The sequence below is a fragment of the Balaenoptera musculus genome, chromosome 3, assembly GCF_009873245.2.
Source record: "Balaenoptera musculus isolate JJ_BM4_2016_0621 chromosome 3, mBalMus1.pri.v3, whole genome shotgun sequence".
Classification (NCBI taxonomy): domain Eukaryota; kingdom Metazoa; phylum Chordata; class Mammalia; order Artiodactyla; family Balaenopteridae; genus Balaenoptera; species Balaenoptera musculus.
The window spans coordinates 158340172-158359153 of record NC_045787.1 but is presented as its reverse complement, the minus strand read 5'-3'; the positions used below and the strand labels follow the sequence as shown (position 1 = coordinate 158359153).

Sequence of the window (18982 nt, the reverse complement as noted above, 5' to 3'; positions counted from 1 at the left end):
TATTTGGGGTATTAATTTTACCATGAACAATGCTCAGTTTTTGATATTGAGCTGAAACCTTCATCCCTGAACGTCTCTGCCCACCCCTGGACGCCAGAGCTGCCAGGATCATCATTCCTCTGGGAAAGTTGGTTCTGGGTCTGCTGTGCTCTGGGCTGTGGGCCATCTGGGGGAAGGAGGGCCAGTCATGGGCTCTGCCACATTGAGAATCTGAGGAAAGCGTCCGTGTTTCCCCAGAAAAGTGCACATGTGGTGCTCCATCATAGCCCTTTTTTCCCAGATATATATTTATATATACATATATGTGTATATACCTATGTATACATATTCTTTTTCAGATTTTTTCCATTATAGGTTATTACAAGATAGTGAATATAGTTCCCTGTGCTGTACAGTAGGTCCTTGTTGGTTATCTATTTTATATATAGTAGTGTGTATCTGTTAATCCCAAACTTCTAATTTATCCCTCCCTGCCCTTTCCCCTTTGTTAACCGTCAGTTTGTTTTCTATGTCTGTGAGTCTGTCTCTGTTTTGTAAATAAGTTCATTTGTATCATTTTTTTTTTAGATTCCACATATAAGTGATATCATATGGTATTTGTCTTTCTCTGCTTGACAGACTTCACTTAGTATGATAATCTCTAAGTCTATCCGTGTTTCTGCAAATGGCATTATTTCACTCTTTTTTTAAAAAAATTAATTATTTATTTATTTTTGGCTGTGTTGGGTCTTTGTTGCTGCGTGCAGGCTTTCTCTAGTTGCAGCGAGCGGGGGCTACTCTTCGTTGCAGTGTGCGGGCTTCTCATTGCAGTGTCTTCTCTTGTTGCGGAGCACAGGCTATAGGCACACGGGCTTCAGTAGTTGTGGCACGTGGGCTCAGTAGTTGTGGCACGTGGGCTCAGTAGTTGTGGCTCGTGGGCTCAGTAGTTGTGGCTCGCAGGCTCTAGAGCGCAGGCTCAGTAGTTTTGGTGCACGGGCTTAGATGCTCCGCGGCATGTGGGATCTTCCTGGACCAGGGCTCGAACCCGTGTCCCCTCCATTGGCAGGCGGATTCTTAACCACTGTGCCACCAGGGAAGTCCCTATTTCACTCTCTTTTGGGGCTGAGTAATATTCCATTTATACATATACCACATCTTCTTTATCCATTCATCTGTTGATGGACATTTAGGTTGCTTCCACATCTTGGCTATTGTAAATAGTGCTGCTGTGAACATTGGGGTCATCATAGCGCATTTTCGTTTATAATTCATGATATTCTTAAACCCCTTCATTCCTGAGGTGGTTAGAGGCTCCCTAAGGAGTTGGGTCCATCTGTAAATGTATGTTGAGACCCTGCTATCTACCATGCACCAAGTCTATAAACAATTCTTAACAGGTGTAACAAAGGGAGAGCATAATAACCAACAACAAAAATAATAGTAGTAAAGGTAGTCAACATTATTCGAGTCCCTACAGTATGCCAAACATTGCTTGGAACTCTTTAGCGTGAATTAGTTCCTTCATTTGTTATAACTACCTTGTGAAGTAAGTACTTTATTATCCCCATTTTACAGATGAGGAAACTGAGGCACAGAGAGGTTAAGTGACTTGCCCAAGTCACTGCCCTTCCCCCCACAGGCAGGGTTCAAATCCAGGAGACTAGCCTCAGAGGCCATGGTATCATGCTGCTGCCCACGGAGATGCTGAGAGAGTGGGTGGGGAAGGGGCTGAGGGAGGAGCTTTGGGATCGACCAGCATATGTGCCTTCCTGCTCTGCACAGTGAGTCAGGAACCCTGCCTGTCTTCTGAAGACAGGTCACTCTGTCCCCAGGGATCTCTTTATCCCTGCAGCCCTGACCTAATGCCACGTTTCCTCTGCTCTTGCTCCCAGGAGTTGGAGAAGCTGGGGCTCGGTGACAGCGTGGACCTGCATGTGTATGAGATTCCAGTGGAGTACAAGACAGTCCAGAGGCTCATCCCCGCCCTGTGGGAGAAGCACAGTCCACAGGTAAATGGGGCAAAGATGAGTGGGGTGAAGGTAGGTGCTTCCCCATCAGGACCTGCAGGTGGGTGCCCCACACATGGATGGTTTGTGTGACTTTGTTCCTGCTCTGATCACATGGCTGATGCCACAGTCTTATTTCCTAAAGCGCCACACTTTCCTGGGTGACCCTTAGAGGTGAGGGAGGAAAGCAAACATCTGGAACTTCACAGAGCCTGGTTCTGTCCCACTTGAGTTCTGTATCAGTCATGACCTGTTTGGTTATAAGTGACAGTCAAATCACACCTCAGCCCAGCTTGAGCACAAATGTTGGTATGCTTCAGGTATAGCTTGATTCAGGTGCTCACCCAATGTCATCAGCCTCCTCTCTTGACCACGTAGCTTTTGCTTTGGCAAAGGTAGGTGGTTGCTGGCTGATATCCTCCCAACTCAGCCGCTCAGCAGAAAGAGAACGCCTCTCCTCCAAATAATTCCCCAAAGTCTGTGGCTGATTCTCATTGGCCGGCTTGGGTCACAGGCCAGTCCCTGAGCCAATCACTATGGTTGGGGAAGAAGGAATGCTCTGATTTGTGAAGCCTGAGTCCCACATGCCCACTCTGGTGGCCAGAGGGTGGTGTCACCTCTCTCCAAACCTCCTAGAATGAGAAGAAGTGGAGGGTGGTCCACAAAGGGAAAACAGCTGTGGGAGGGAGCTGTGGTTTTAACCTGATGTGATGGAATGGAGGCCAGGCAGGCAGGAACCACACCCTCCCACCAGAGGTAGTTTTGGCCCAGCCAAGACCTTGGGCAGGAGCCATCTGGGAACTTACCTGGGCTGGTATCTCTGACAGGTGCAATCCCAGTCCCCTTTGCGGGGGCCTCACGCAGCTTCCTACCCCGGCCTGCTGTTGCAGATTCTCCAGGGCTGGCTGGAGGCACCTTCCTTTCTAAGAAGCCCTCTCATTGCACCTCAAGTAGAATTTGTCCCGTAAGGGGTGGGTGGGGGGGATAAATTGGGAGGTTGGGATTAACATACACACACTACTATATATAAAACAGATAACTAGTAAGGACCTACTGTATAGCGTAGGGAACTCTACTCAATACTCTGTAACGACCTATATGGGAAAGCAATCTAAAAATGAGTGGATATATGTATAACTGATTCACTTTGTTGTACACCTGAAACACAACATTGTAAATCAACTATACTCCAATAAAAACATTTTTTTTTGAATGTGGCTACTTTCTTATTTCTATTAACGTAATTAATGAAGTTCTGTGTTCTAAGGTACACATTACACTTTGTATCCATGGACCCTTCCTGATACATAAAAGTATCATCAGGTATGTAAAAAACAAAACGGTCAGGCAATAAAGCGAAAATAGGACAGTAAAAACAATATGATACTCACTTTTGTTTCCTTTAAAACAGAAGTGTTCTTAACAATTGCTTGCTGTTGGCTCACAGAACTAGAGAATGTATATTAGAACATCAGTACTCAGAACAATGATCTTCCTTGGCTGTTATTTTGATAAGGAGCAATAAGCCATATAATTTACAAGAAGAAAGCTAATGAATCCTTCAGAAAACACAACCTGGCAGTTTGTCTTCAATGCAAAATAATAAGGTGGCAGGAGTGTATGGAGAAACAAGTCTTCGAGAACATCATGTAAGGGAATCCAGCTGTGCTTGTATGGTCACAAGCTTGTTATAGAAATCAAACAATTCCTTGTGACTGAATTCCACAAGAACTTTCTTCAGGCTCTTCGACCCTTCATTGCTCACTCCTAGCTGTAACACAGCTTGAGGAGATTTTAGTTTTGCTTGGGCAGAGTGAGCCATCTGAAGGTTAAGCTGCCATCCATCCGACCGTCTCCAGCTTGTGGGGTGTGAGAATCCTCTGCCTGAATTTTTCAACTGTTTCTTGACCCATAGACGACCAAGCATTGACAAATGCTTCTGCTTTGTCTTGTCTAAGATGAATGTTCTCTAACTGCTGCTGCAAAGCAGTTGGCTTCATGTGGTGATATACTGCCTGTTCTAAAATGAATGATATTGTTGCAAGAACTAGGTGAAGATCTTGTCTCTCTAGAGAAAATGCAGCTTGAAGTCTTTCTTCCTCTTCTTCACTGAAACTATTCTCAGCCTTCAGGTGAAGTTTTTGAAGAATTCGGGTGAGCAATCGTGGAAATCTTCCTATATCTATTTCATTTATCAGCGACACTGCTTTTTTCATGCTGGGGCTCTCCTGCAGGATCAGTGCCGTGGATGCCGCCATCCTCGAAGCTCCCTCAAAAATTTTATTTAAAAATTAGAATTTGTCCCTTTTTACAGAGGGGGACCTGGAGGCTCAGTGAGATGTGACTGAAGGTTCTGTGAAAGAGCTTTTTCCTCTACTGTCTATATAGTCCTGCCTTATTCTAGTTAAAAAGAAAACCTAAGGCATGAACATGTCTTAAAAATGTCTCACTATATAGAAAGGAATAAAGAAGAAGGATTTTGGGTCCAGGCTGCTACTGATGAGCTGTGAGGTCTCAGGGAAGCTCCTTGGGCTCCCCGTGCCTCAGTTTCCTCCTGTGACAGGTGGAAATAATAATAGTCAGGAATCAACCAAGCACAGATCAAAAATGTTTGAAAAAAAATTCCAGAGAATTCCCTGGTGGTCCAGTGGTTAGAACCCCATGCTTCCACTGCTGGGGGCCCGGGTTTAATCCCTGGTTGGGGAACTAACATCCAGCAAGCCATGCAGTGCAGAAAAAATAAATAAATAAGGAAATCCAGAAAGTTCCAAAAAGCAAAACTTGAATTTGCCTTGAGCTGGCAGCTATTTATTTATATAACAATTGCATTCTATTAGGTATCATAAGTAATCTAGAGATGATTTGAGGTATACAGGAAGATGTGCAGTAGGTTATATGCAAATACTACGCCATTTTAGATAAGAGACTTGAGCGTCCCCAGATGTTGGTATCCGAGGGAGGACGGGGGGGAACCTGGAACCAATCTCCTGTGGATACCGAAGCGAGGGGTGACCGAAGTACTAAAATCCTACCACCCAATTCCAGTGCGTGGGTGGGGTTATCCTCACACCAAGCAAATCTCGGAGAGCGGCTGTGGGTCCTAAAATTCAACTCAATTCTGACACTACCTACCCAGAGATAGAATCGCGTTCCACACGGTAAGGGCTCCATCCCACAGGACTGCCCTCCACTTCAGATGCCAATGTTTTTTTTTTTTTTTTTGAAGTATAGTTGATTTACATGTTGTGTTAATTTCTGCTGTACAGCAAAGTGATTCAGTTATACATATATATATTCTTCTTTTTAATATTCTTTTCCATTATGGTTATCACAGGATATTGAATATAGTTCCCTGTGCTCTACAGTAGGACCTTATTGTTTATCCATTCTATATAAAATAGTTTGCAGATGCCAATCTTAAGTCTAGGTTGTTACCTGTGCTTCTGTCCAACTGGCTATAAATCAGGGGTTCCCACAACCCCTTCCTTGGGTTCCCTTAATTTGCTAGAGCAGCTCACAGAACTCAGGAACCCCATTTACTCACTGGATTACCGGTTTATTATAAAAGCATATAACCCAGGAACAGCCAGCCAGATGAAAGAGATGCATGGGACAATGTATGTGGGAACGTGTGCAGAGCTGCTTTGCCCTCCCGAGTGCCCTACTCTCCCCAGCTGAACTCCATCTCCAGGCCCTCTCCCTTCCTCTGAGGTAAGGGGGTGGGGCTGAAAGTTCCAACCCTCTAATCATGTGGTTGGTTCCCCTGGCAACCAGCCCCCATTCTAAGGTGCTTTCCAAAAGTTACCTCCTTAACAAAACAGGGGAATTCCTTGGAAGTCCAGTGGTTAGGACTCCATGCTTCCATTGCAGGGGGCACGGGTTTGATTCCTGGTCAGAGAACTAAGATCCCACATGCCATGCAGCAGAAAAAAAAAAAAAATTAGCAAAACAGGACACCTTTATTGCTCTCATCACTTAGGGAACGCTAAGGGTTTTAGGAGCTCTGTGCCAGGAATAGTGAACTAAGGACAAATATATATTTCTTTTTTTCATTTTTAATATTTAATTATTTATTTTGGCTGCACCAGGTCTTAGTTGCGGCATGCGGGCTTTTAGCTATGGCATGCGAACTTTTAGTTGCAGCATGCATGTGGAATCTAGTTCCCCGACCAGGGATCGAACCCCAGGCCCCTGCATTGGGAGCATGGGGTCTCACCCCCTGGACCACCAGGGAAGTTCCAACAAATATATATCTCTTACTATAGATCTCGCTATCACAAGGACTAACATCATGAGTTTGTGGTGGGGATGAGAGAGATGAGGCCAGTAGGGCAATAAACAGTTCTCAGCCCACCCCAGGGTTTCTCAGCCACACTGGGGCCACAGCCTTCTCTGTGATGGGCTGTGCTGTGCACTGTAGGGTGCTGAGCGGCCTCCCTGACCACCACCCATGAGATGCCAGGAGCGCTGTGTCTCCAGTTTGATACCCCATAATGTCTCCAGATGTTGCCAAACACCCTCTGGGGGCAGGCTCACCCCTGGTCTATAATAAGCTCTTTTTTTAAAAAAAAAATTTATTTATTTATTTATTTAGGCTGCACCAGGTCTTAGTTCGGCACATGGGATCTTCGTTGCGGCATGTGGACTCTTAGTTGTGGCATGCGGACTTCTTAGTTGTGGCACACAGACTTCTTAGTTGCGGCATGCATGCAGGATATAGTTCCCCAACCAGGGATAGAACCCCGAGCCCCTTGCATAGGGAGCGTAGAGTCTTACCCACTGGACCACCAGGAAAGTCCCTATAGTAAGCTCTTAATAGTGGTTAACTGGTACCGTGGCTATTGCCATCACTCACAACTTCTTCGCACACGTGCATCTTCATATACATTTGTGCTCACCCGCAAGTACTTTTTTTTTTTATATAAATTTATTTATTTATTTATTTTTGGCTGTGTTGGGTCTTCGTTTCTGTGCGAGGGCTTTCTCTAGTTGCGGCGAGCGGGGGCCACTCTTCATCGCAGTGCGCGGGCCTCTCACTATCGCGGCCTCTCTTGTTGCGGAGCACAGGCTCCAGACGCGCAGGCTCAGTAGTTGTGGCTCACGGGCCCAGTTGCTCCGCGGCATGTGGGATCTTCCCAGACCAGGGCTCGAACCCGTGTCCCCTGCATTGGCTGGCAGATTCTCAACCACTGCGCCACCAGGGAAGCCCCCGCAAGTACTTTTTAAGCATCGTACTGCATGGATTAGCATCCTGTGGCTGACGTAACAATTGACTGCCAATTAGGTGTCTTAAAACTACAGAAATTTATAAGCACACAGTTCTGGAGGCCAGAAGTCCAAAATCAAGGCATAAGCAGGGCTGTGGCTCCCTCCAAAGGCTCTAGGGGAGGATCCTTCCTCGTCTCTTCCAGCTTCTGGTGGCCCCAGGCATTCCTTGGCTTGTGGCCTCATCACTGTATCCTCTGCCACTGTCTCCACATGACCTTCTCCTTTCCTCTCTCTCTCTGTCCCTGCTCTGTGTGTCTCTTTTAAGGGCATTTGTCAATGGATTTTGAGCCCATCCAGATAATCCAGGAGGACCTCATCTCAAGATCCTTTACTTAATTACATCTGCAAAGACCCTTTCCCAAATAAGGTCCCAGTCACAGTTTCCAGGTATTAGGACAGGGACATACCTTTCCTTTTTTTTTTTTTTTTTTTTTTGGTGGTGGTGGTGGAGTCACCATTCAACCCTCTATACTACAGCTAGCTGCTACTTTGTTTTTGCATTCACAGGAATTACAGTGTTACCTGGTGCTCCACTGGTTTATGGAACACCAGATAACACAGTGTGGGTGCTAGGCCTCCAGTAGCATAGCCCCTGCTCCTGGCTAGTTATGTTCTTGAGAACCATGGCCCGCTAGACGTTACCATGCCAGCTACACAGGACAGTTTAAACTTTCCAGAAGCCACAATTGAAAAGCATACAAAGAAGGAATTCCCTGGTCCAGTGGTTAGGACTCGGCACTTTCACTGCCGTAGCTCGGGTTCAATCCCTGGTCTGGGAACTAAGATCCCACAAGCCGCATGGCCAGAAAAAAAAAAAAAGCATACAAAGAAATAGTGAAATTAATTTTAATAATATCTTAAATGTCACCCCTTATTTCTAAAATATTATGTCTATGTGTAATCAACATTTAAAAAGTTATTAATGAGACATTTTACTTTCCTTTTTTTTTTTTTTTTACTTTTTAGCCGCACCACGCGGCATGTGAGATCTCCGTGCTCTGCAGTCGAGTCTTAACACGCGGAGTCTTAACCGCTGGACCACCAGGGAAGTCCCTACATTCTTTTTTCATGCCCAGTCTCTGAAACTGGTGTGTGTGCTGCACTGGCATCTCAATTTGTATCAGCCATGTGTTGGCAATCTGTATATCTTCTTTGGAGAAATGTCTGTTTAGGTCTTCCGCCTATTTTTGGATTGGGTTGTTTGTTTTTTTGATATTGAGCTGCTTGTATATTTTGGAGATTAATCCTTTGTCAGTTGCTTTATTTGCAAATATTCTCTCCTATTCTGAGGGTTATCTTTTCATTTTGTTTATGGTTTCCTTTGCTGTGCAAAAGCTTTTAATGTTCATTAGGTCCCATTTGTTTATTTTTGTTTTTATTTCCATTTCTCTAGGAGGTGGGTCAAAAAGGATCTTGCTGTGATTTATGTCATAGAGTGTTGTGCCTATGTTTTCCTCTAAGAGTTTTATAGTGTCTGGCCTTACATTTAGGTCTTTAATCCATTTTGTGTTTATTTTTGGACATGGAAGCAACCTAAGTGTCCATTGACAGATGAATGGATAAAGAAGATGTGGCACATATATACAATGGAATATTACTCAGCCATAAAAAGAAATGAAATTGAGTTATCTGTAGTGAGGTGGATGAACCTAGAGTCTGTCATACAGAGTGAAGTAAGTCAGAAAGAGAAAAACAAATACCGTATGCTAACACATATATATGGAACCTAAAAAACAAAAAATGGTTCTGATGAACCTAGGGGCAGGACAGGAATAAAGACGCAGACATAGAGAATGGACTTGAGGACATGGGAAGGGGGAAGGGTAAGCTGGGACGAAGTGAGAGAGTAGCATTGACATACATATACTAGTGGGAAACAGCTGCATAGCACAGGGAGATCCGCTCGATGCTTTGTGATGACCTAGAGGGGTGCGATAGGGAGGGTGGGAGGGAGGCGCAAGAAGGAGGGGTTATGGGGATATATGTATACATATAGCTGATTCACTTTGTTATACAGCAGAAACTAACACAACATTGTAAAGCAATTATACTCCAATAAAGATGTTAAAAAAAAAAGTCACTGTGAGATATATCACCGTAGGGAAATAACCAATAATCAAATAAAGAAAATGCATAGAAAAAAAGTTTGTATCAGCCACATTTCAAATGCTCAATAGCCACGTGTGTCCTGTGACGGCCATATGGCACAGTGTGCTCATCAGTCTATATTTTAAATGTTCACATATTTTCTTACAGCGCCCTTTCTGTATATAAACATACACACAAATAATTAATATTTGAAGTTAAACTGTATTCAGTTTGGTATCCTGCCTCTTATGAATATGTTATCATGAGCATTTAATCACGCAGGTCATTAAAAATTCTCCCTTAACATTATTTTTACAGCTGGGTAATATTTAGTAATTAATACAACCATTCTCCTATTATTGGGCATGCTAGTCGCTTCTATGTTTTTGGGTTTTTTTCCTCACTTTTATAAATAACACTGAAGTGACCATTGGCAAATTATTATCTCTTTGATTGTTTTTAGGTTAGATTCCTGGAAATTATACCTTGCCTTTTGTATTTGGCAATATGTCTTGAAGATTATTTCATACAGAATTGCCTTGGGCATGTTAACAGCTACAAAGTAGCTCATACTTTATTTATCCAACCCCCCCACCTCACCATGAATGGCTAATTAAGTTGTTTCCAATATTTGATTGTAATGACAAAGCTGCAATGAGCATCTTTGCATATTTCACATTCTTGCATGTTTCACTTGGCACACCTTTCTGTAAGAGTGACTGTAGGGTCTATTCCAGCAGCAAGATGTCAGAAAGCACGTAACCCCCAGCAGAGCTCTGTGAGGATGCTGCCCTCTCCTTGGCCTGGGGGGACTCCCAGTCCCATGACCAGACCCTATTAAGCCTTGCCCATCTGTCTGCAGCTGGTGGTGCATGTGGGGGTGTCAGGCATGGCGACCACAGTCACGCTGGAGAAGTGCGGGCACAACAAGGGCTACAAGGGGCTGGACAACTGCCGATTCTGCCCCGGCTCCCAGTGCTGTGTGGAGGATGGGCCTGAAAGCATTGACTCCATCATTGACATGGACGCTGTATGTAAGAGGGTTACTACACTGGGCCTGGATGTGTCAGTGACCATCTCACAAGATGCCGGCAGGTAAGGCACCATGGGGCCCTATGGTGTAGGTGTGAGTAGGGGTTTCCCTCCTACATCAGCCCAGGCTGGGTGTTGAACAAGCCAAGTGTGTTTGATTTTAGCCTCTTTGGGCCAAGTGCTCACTTTTTCTTTTTCACTTTTGAAAACATAATTGTTTTACCACCTGATTAAAGCATGGAATAATTTTTTTTAAGCATGGGATATTTTAACAGTATTATACATAATATTTTTACATAGAATTTCACAGTATATAAACCTCACCATGCATGAGGCACAGAGTTAAGTATATATGTGTATGTGTGTGTATATATATATAAAACAGGTTCCACGGATTCTGCTTCTGGAACTCGTTGTGTGTGGCCTGTGGATCCTGGCATCTCCCACCTGCACGTTGCTCCGGCCGTCTCCCTGCTGTTCCTCCTGCCACCTCTACCCCAACCCTGACAGTCCTTCTCTCCTAAGCAGTCAGTGTCTATATTAGTTTCCTGTGGCTGCTATATATAACAAATTACCATGTTGGTGGCTTAGGACAACAAACGTTTATTCTCTCCCAGTTCTGGAGACTAAAAGTCCAAAATCAAGGTGTCAGCAGGGTTGGTTCCTTCTGGAGGTTCTGAGGGAGAATCTGTTCCATGCCTCTCTGGCTTATGGGGGCTGCTGGCAACGCTGAGTGTTCCGTGGCTTGAGATGCTTTACCCCAATCTCTGCCTTCATCTCCACGTGGGCTTCTTCCCTGTGTGTGTCTTCACATGGACTTCTTTTATTTTTTTTTTTAAGATTTTTTTTGATATGGACCATTTTTAAAGCCTTTATTGAATTTGTTACAATATTGCTTCTGTTTTTTTTTTTAAATATAGATGTATTTATTTATTTTTGGCTGCATTGGGTCTTCGTTGCTGCGCGTGGGCTTTCTCTAGTTGCAGCGAGTGGGGGCTACTCTTCGTTGCGGTGTGCAGGCTTCTCATTGTAGTGGCTTCTCTTGCTGCGGAGCTCGGGCTCTAGGGGCATGGGCTTCAGTAGTTGTGGCGTGTGGGCTCAGTAGCTGTGGCTCACCGGCTATAGAACACAGGCTTAGTAGTTGTGGTGCATGGGCTTAGTTGCTCTGCGGCATGTGGGATCTTCCCGGGCCAGGGATCAAACCCGTTTTTCCCTGCATTGGCAGGCGGATTCTTAACCACTGCGCCACCAGGGAAGTCCCTGCTTCTGTTTTATGTTTTGGTTTTTTGGCCGCGAGGCACATGGGATCTTAGCTCCTTGACCTGGGATCAAACCCACACCCCTGGCATTGGAAGGCGAAGTCTTAACCACTGTACAGCCAGGGAAGTCCCCATGTGGCCTTCTTACAAGGACACCAATCATTGGATTTAGGACCCACCCTAAACCACTATGACCTCATCTTAACTAATTACATCTGCAAAAACCCTATCTCCAAATCAGGTCACATTTTGAGGTTCTAGATGAACATAGATTTGGGGCAGAAACTAACTATTCAGCCTATTAGAGGGTCTTCTATTAATTTAAGTCCGATGATGTCCCTAACTTGCTTAATTCTTCCTACAGCTTCCACTGCACCTCGAATAAAATCCCAACTCTCCACCATCCACAGGTTCTGTGTGGTCTGGCCCCTGCCCACCTCTCCACCCTCCTCTGCCTTCACTCTCGCCTCACCACTGCCTTCCAGACCCACAAGCCAGCCTCCTCCTGTTCCTCAAACACACCAAGCTCACTCTAGCATCAGGACCTTTGCACATGCTAAGACCTCTGCCCAGAGCTCACCTCCCTCTGATAATACCTCTTTCAGGTCTTAACTCCAAAATGTTGCCCCCTTGGGAAGGACTTCCCAGCCTCCCAGACCTCTCTGTTCTATGCCCTCTCAACACCAGGTACCTTGATTTCTCAACACTTTGTACACCTCTCCAGTCCAAAGGTGGCAGGTGGCAAATTCAGTTGACAGAATGAAGAAGTGGCTGAATTTACCATCAGTCTTTTTTTTTAATTATTATTATTATTTTTTAAAGATTTATTTATTATTTCTTTATTTAATTTAATTTTGGCTGCGTCAGGTCTTAATTGCGGCATGCGAGATCTTCCCTGTGGCACGTGGGATCTTTCGTTGCCGCGCGCGGGCTCTTCTCATTGTGATGCGTGGGCTTCTCTCTAGCTGTGGCGTGAGGGTTTTTTCTCTTCTCTAGTTGTGGCGCGCGGGCTCCAGGGCATGTGGGCTCTGTAGTTTGTGGCACTTGGGCTCTTTAGTTGAGGCTCCTGAGCTCAGTGGTGTGGCGTGCAGGCCCTGTTGCCGCGCGGCATGTGGGATCCCAGTTCCCTGACCAGGGATTGAACCCGCGTCCCCCTCATTGTAAGGCAGACTCGTTACCACTGGACCACCAGGGAAGTCCCTTAATTATTTTTTTATTAAAGTATAGTTGATGTACAATAGTATACGTTATAGATGTACAATACAGTGATTCACAGTTTTTAAAAGTTACACTCCTGGGCTTCCCTGGTGGCACAGTGGTTAAGAATCCTCCTGCCAATGCAGGGGACACGGGTTCGAGCCCTGGTCTGGGAAGATCCCACATGCCGTGGAGCGACTAAGCCCGTGCACCACAACTACTGAGCCTGCGCTCTAGAGCCTGCGAGCCACAACTACTGAGCCCATGTGCCACAACTACTGAAGCCCGCATGCCTAGAGCCCATGCTCTGCAACAAGAGAAGCCACCACAATGAGAAGCCCGCTCAAGGAAGAGTAGCCCCCGCTTGCCGCAGCTAGAGAAAGCCTGCACACAGCAATGAAGACCCAACGCAGCCAAAAAGAAATAAATAAATTTATTTTTTAAAAGTTATACTCCATTTATAGTTATTATAAAATATTGGCTATATTCCCTGCGTTGTACAATATATCCTTGTAGCTTATTTTATACCTAATAGTTTGTACCTCTTAATCCCCTTGTCCTATATTGCCCCTTCCCCCTCCCACCAGTCTTTTTTTTTTAAATTTATTTATTTTTGGCTGCACTGGGTCTTCCTTTCTGCACGCGGGCTTTCTCCAGTTGCAGCGATTGGGGGCTACTCTTCGCTGCGATGCGCAGGCTTCTCATTGCGATGTCTTCTCTTGTTGCGGAGCACGGGCTCCAGGTGCGCGGGCTTCAGTAGTTGTGGCACGTGGGTTCAGTCTTTTTTTTAAACTAATTTTTTGTTGTTGTTTTTGGCTGCGCCACACAGCTTGCAGGATCTCAGTTCCCTGACCAGGGATTGAACCCGGGCCCTGTCGGTGAAAGCCCGGAACCCTAACCATTAGGCCACTAGGGAACTCCCCTGAAATTAATTTTAAGTTACTCAGATAATTCTAGAATATATTCTCATACGTTCCTGTTGTGAAAGATTCTCTTGCCCTCTCTCCTCCCCCCGCCCCTCCCCGCCCCAGGGATCCCTCGGTTAAATCAGAGATTTAAATTGTGACCCTTCCTACTCACCCACACATATGTTTCCATACATATGAGGACATTTGGCGTACTACTTTCGAATTTTGTCCTGTTTCACTTTGCTTTCATGTGGATGGGGTTACGTGGTGTGCATTTTCATGAGAGTTCCCTTCCTTGGTTTCACTTGTGGGCATGTGACATGGGTCTTAGTGAGTTCTGTCTTCCTGTGGCTCCACTGCCTGCCTTGTAAACGGCTGCATAGTATTCCACTGTGCAGATGAACCAGAGTTTATTAACCCACTCCTCTGTCAGTGGACATTTAGGTGGTGTCTTAGTCTGTTCAAGCTGCTATAACCAAAAAAACCCCAGACTGGGCAGCTTATAAACAACAGAAAGTTACTGCTCACAGTTGTGGAGGCAAGGAAGTTCAAGATCCAGGCACCAGCATGGCGGTGTTCTGATAAAGGCCTTCCTGTAGGTTGCAGACTGCCGACTTCTGGCCATGTCCTCACAGGGTGGGAGGGGATTTGGGGGGACATTCAGATCCTAGCAGGTTGCTTCCTGTTTTTCCGCTTTTACACATCATGCTGCAGCAGATATCTTGTTCATCTTTCTCGTGCTCTTGTGCAGATGGCTCCTGAGATAGAGTCTAAAAACTCAAAACATCAGGTCATAAAGTCTATGCATTTGTAATTTTTTAAAAAATTATTAAAAAAAAATTTTATTGAAGTATAGTTCATTCACAATGTTGTGTTAATTTCTGCTGTACAGCAAAGTGATTGAGATATATATATATTCTGTTTCATATTCTTTTCCATTAAGGTTTATCACAAAGTATTGAATATTGCACATTTGTAATTTTTGTAGCCTGCCAGATTGCCCTCCCCTGGGGCAATTTGCATCCCAACCAGCAACTCCTTCCCCACATACACCCCAGCACTTGGAGTTATTTATTTATTTATTTATTTGCTGGCCTGGGGAGGGAGAAGCAGTATTCCATCTTGTGGATGACTGGTGAGGTTGGGGCGGGGGGGGTGTCTTATGATGGATTTCGATGGAACATTCACTCTCTGACCCCATTTGGTCTCCCTCCCATCCCCCACGCCCTGTGGCTTAGGTACCTCTGCGACTTCGCCTACTATACCTCTCTGTACCAGAGTCACGGCCGCTCAGCCTTTGTTCACGTGCCCCCTCTGGGCAAGCCCTACAGTGCAGACCAGCTGGGCCGGGCACTTCGGGCCATCATCGAGGAGATGCTGGACGTCCTAGAGCAGTCAGAAGGCAAACTCAACTGTTGCCACAAACACTGATTGCTGCTCAGGCCTCCCAAGACCTCATTCTGCCAGGGACCCTGAGAGAGACGTCCGCCCTCCGGGGCCTGACTGGAAAGGACGAGCCCATCAGCTGGGGATCTGTTTTGGATCAAATATGCCAACTTACACACCTCCTCTCCCTTTTTCTCTGCAAAAGCACTGGTTGATTTGAAGGCCGCAGTGAAGATTTTTTTCTCTATTTCTCTTTGCATCTGGGGATACAGCTGTGGCAGCCAGGAAGCCGGGAGGTCCTGATTTCTGCAGAGAACCCCTATCAGGTGTCTCTCGTCCGCGATCCTATGGCTGGGGCTACCTGCCATTCTAAGTCTGTGGTGGAGGGATTCCAGAGTTCCCTCCGTCCGTGACTGTTATTTCCCAAATGTAAAAGCCTCGTGGAGACTCTTTACCCCGATCCATGTCCCAGCAACCTGGACAGCCCCAGCAAGGGCCGCCTTGGGATCTGGCATGGCTTTTTTTCTTTCTTTCTTATTCTCTTTTTAAAAACAATAGTGCTAGTTTGGGCACAGAGTAATTTATATTCCCTTTGGTTAAAACGCGGGCTTTAGCCAAACACAAAAGTGTCTTTTCTTTTTCCTGGGGTGCAGCCCCTTCTGCCTCCTGCCCTGAACACTGGACCTACATCTTTGTTTTGGGAGTGACATTGAGGTCCCCTTGCTCGCGGCGGGGTGGCACTGGGCCCATGGCCAGACCACGGGGAGTGGGGGGTGGCTGGTGCCCCAAGAGACTGAAAGGGTTGGCTGATCCTTTCAACGACCGAGCTGTGAGCTGTACCCACGGGGCCACTGGGGCCAGGCTGCCGCTGGGAAAGCAGACTCTCATTTCAACATGCACATGACTTTTTTTTTTTTTTTAATATGTAAAAATGCATAGCAGCTGCAAACCTACCCCACATCTGACCTGGATTTTCAGTCTTGGTGCTTGTTTTCCTTAAGGGGAGAGGGCCAAAATGGAGTCTGGGGGCTGAACTCCATGTGTGCTGGTGTATTTGAGCAGGAGAGCGGTGGGGCAGCCAGCAGGCTTCGTGTAGTTGGTTTTTGGATGCGCCTAGGGCTCGGTAAATTTTTATCTCACTCCCTGGTAAATTTTTATCTCACTCCCCGGTGACTTTGAACTTACCAACAGGGGTGAGAGTGACATCTCCCAGGAGGCAACTAAATTCAGCTGGACCCTGACACCCATCAGACAGAGGGGGTGGCAGAAGCAACCGTGAGGAAAACACACATTTTGGAAGTATTCTTCTATTTTTTGGGAGAACACGCAGTTTTATCGCTTCACTAAGTGTGAAGCGTGCTGGAGTCTGATGCTGTGTTGGATCATGTTGGTGTTTCCCAGCATGCAGTTCTTTTGAAAACAGCTGAGATTTTTGTTTTGTTTTGTTTTCTTAAACATTCGCCCTCTTTCCCTCCTGTTCCGATGCCCAGGGCGGTTGCTGACTCCATTGAGCTGCTGTGTCTCTTGGAGACCAGGTTGATAGGTTTCTGAGTGAAATGCATTTTCTGAGTCCTGGGCTTTCTCTGGAGGGGAAAAGTGGGCACAGGTGGGTGACGTGGGGTCAGCATATGGCAGTGGGTGTGTACCATGGCCCGCAGGGTAAAATGATCAGGACCTAGCTCCCCTCTCCATGCCAGCCCTCCCTCTGCCAGAAATGCCCCTTCCACATCCCTGGTCCGAGTTTGCAGTCTCCTGAGAAATCTGGAGCATAAGATGTCATGGCATCTACTCATTCAGCTGGCTTCTGTGAGCAGAGGTTGTGGCTCTTTTGAATGCGGGGGTGCTCAAGGCCAGGGGGTCCCCCAGAGGTCTTATTAAGAATGGCATCTAGCTCTAACTAGCTGTGTTCTCTAAAGGTCTGATCTGTGGGGCTCTGAGGAGGAAATGGATCTAGGCAAGCTGGAGTAGGGAGGGAAGACTGGAAGTGAGCCAGGTTTGAGCTTAGCTGGGTGCCCACGGAACCCAGACACACCATCCCCAAACTCTGCATTTTCATCTTTCTTTTGTGCTCCCTTCTCTTCTCTGTTTAAAGCGCCATGTGGTTTAGCAACTTAGAGATATAATTTATTGTCTGATCATTGTCGAGTGTGTGTGTGTCATTTTTGTGTTCCTGTAATGGTTTTAGATTTCCTCATCAAGTCAAACCAGAACCCTGTCCTTGTTCATGATGCAGAGCACATAGCTCATTTTTATTTAATCAGATAGCCATTAAACATTTCACTCGCTCCCTGCCAGCTTTGAAATTTTCCTGTTTTAATTACTTTTATCTTTCTCTTTGGGGCAAACTCAGCCATTCAATCCATGGTATATCTGTCTGCATTTGTTGGGTCCCGGACAAAAATGTCCTTGTGTGAGAAGAGGGGGACCAGGTCTCATTCCTTCTGCCATGTCATTTCAGGGTCTGGGTTGTCGGGGGCACAGAATAGGGAAAGGCATGAGCCTGTGAAGTGGGTGCAGCTTGGCATGTACGGAGGTGAGCAATGCCAGAAGGGCTGGGTGCAGTGAGTGTTAGTGGTGGAGGGATGGGCTGAGGGATGTGGTGGGAAGGCTGGTGGGGGAAAGGTGAGACGTGGTGCTGGGGGTGGACTCATAGGAAAGTGGAGGGTGCCTCTCTCTGGTGAGCCCTGTGGAGGGTACTGAGGTTGGGGATGGGGGCAGAGACAGTGATCTGGGCGTCGGGTGATGGCATCTCCTTTAAGGTGCCAGAGCCTCTGCACCTTATAACTTTATTCTTCTCTAAGCCCCTTTGGCTGCCCCCTTCCCACCAAAAAGAAGGTCGGTGGTCTGCGTATGAGTACGCAGCTCGAAAAAGAAATAAGACAGAGTGGATAGAAAGAAAGGTGGGAAGAAGCAGCAATTCCAGTTGGTGGACTGGGCTTGGTGCCACCTGGCTCACCTGGTCCAATCAAGGAACAGCCAAGGTCTCCTGGCCACTGAGAGAGACAGGGCCGTGGGGCAGCAGGGGGTGGCGGGCAGAGGTCATGGCTTCCCAGTCGGTGCCAGGTCTTTGGGAAAAGGTCAGATTGTGATAGTTTCAGCAAGAAAAATAGTTTTCAGCTACCCTGCTCTTTGCTGGCGTGGAAACTTCTAGAACAGAAAGGGCCTGCTCAAGGGGACGACTGGAAAAGTATACTCTTGATGCCTTTTTGTTATTTTAGAAGTTTCTGCCAGGAAGCCAGGCCAGTGGGTGTGCATGTACACCCACAGGCCTGTTCCCCCGAGGGGTGACCGGGAGGGGGAGGGGAGCTGCTCGTGGAAATCCACCCACCACACTGGCCTCTTTTTTGCTGCCACTGTCTAGACTGTTGACCTTTGACCTCTTCACCTCTTGGAGTGTCTGAACCCAGAAGTCCCCTTCGGGGATGGTGGGACAAAGCCCCATTCTTCTCTGAGGGCCCAGCCTCTGCCCTGAGACCACTGGAAGCCTTCTCAAGCCCGCAGCCAGCGTGAGGCGCTGATGGTGGTCATACAGGCAGAGGCAGCTGCCTTATTGTCAGGTCATCCCTCGTGGCCAAGAGTCTCATGGCCTCCACAGACTTGTGGGGAGCTAAAAAGGGCTTTGTTTTTATATCCCTAATTAAATTTCCCTTCTCATGGAACAAGTGCCTCGTAAAGGGACCAGGGCTGCCCCTGGGAGGAAAAACATCTCCATTTTTGCAGTGAGGAAATGTGTTAAAGGCCAGGGTCCCCCTCAGACCCAGAGCAGAATGGCTGTTGAGGGGAAAGGACATTTGCCAAAAATCCACATCTTGAAAGTTAGTTCTTGGATGGACACTGGGCATACCTGCTACGAGATCCT

General features: G+C 46.4%; 2 protein-coding genes across 4 annotated transcripts in view; one reads left to right on the top strand and one right to left on the bottom strand.

Annotated features, from left to right (window-relative positions):
• PGPEP1 (pyroglutamyl-peptidase I) overlaps positions 1-18982 on the top strand; it is a 46989-nt gene that overhangs the window by 18607 nt on the left and 9400 nt on the right. The window contains exons 3-5 of one of the 3 annotated variants that reach the window (XM_036848176.1): positions 1872-1988; positions 10204-10436; positions 14976-15742. In XM_036848176.1, coding sequence (XP_036704071.1) covers positions 1872-1988; positions 10204-10436; positions 14976-15168 — 543 coding nt within the window. In that variant the 3' untranslated portion in view covers positions 15169-15742. Of the gene's footprint in view, positions 1-1871; positions 1989-10203; positions 10437-14975; positions 17693-18982 lie in introns of those variants that run through there. The other 2 variants (XM_036848175.1, XM_036848177.1) reach the window with 2 other exon arrangements.
• On the bottom strand, positions 3614-4249 carry LOC118893042 (COMM domain-containing protein 10-like). Its single transcript, XM_036848179.1, is given in 2 exon segments — positions 3614-3831; positions 3833-4249. Coding segments are annotated over 2 exon segments (612 nt in total). The 5' UTR covers positions 4244-4249; the 3' UTR covers positions 3614-3630.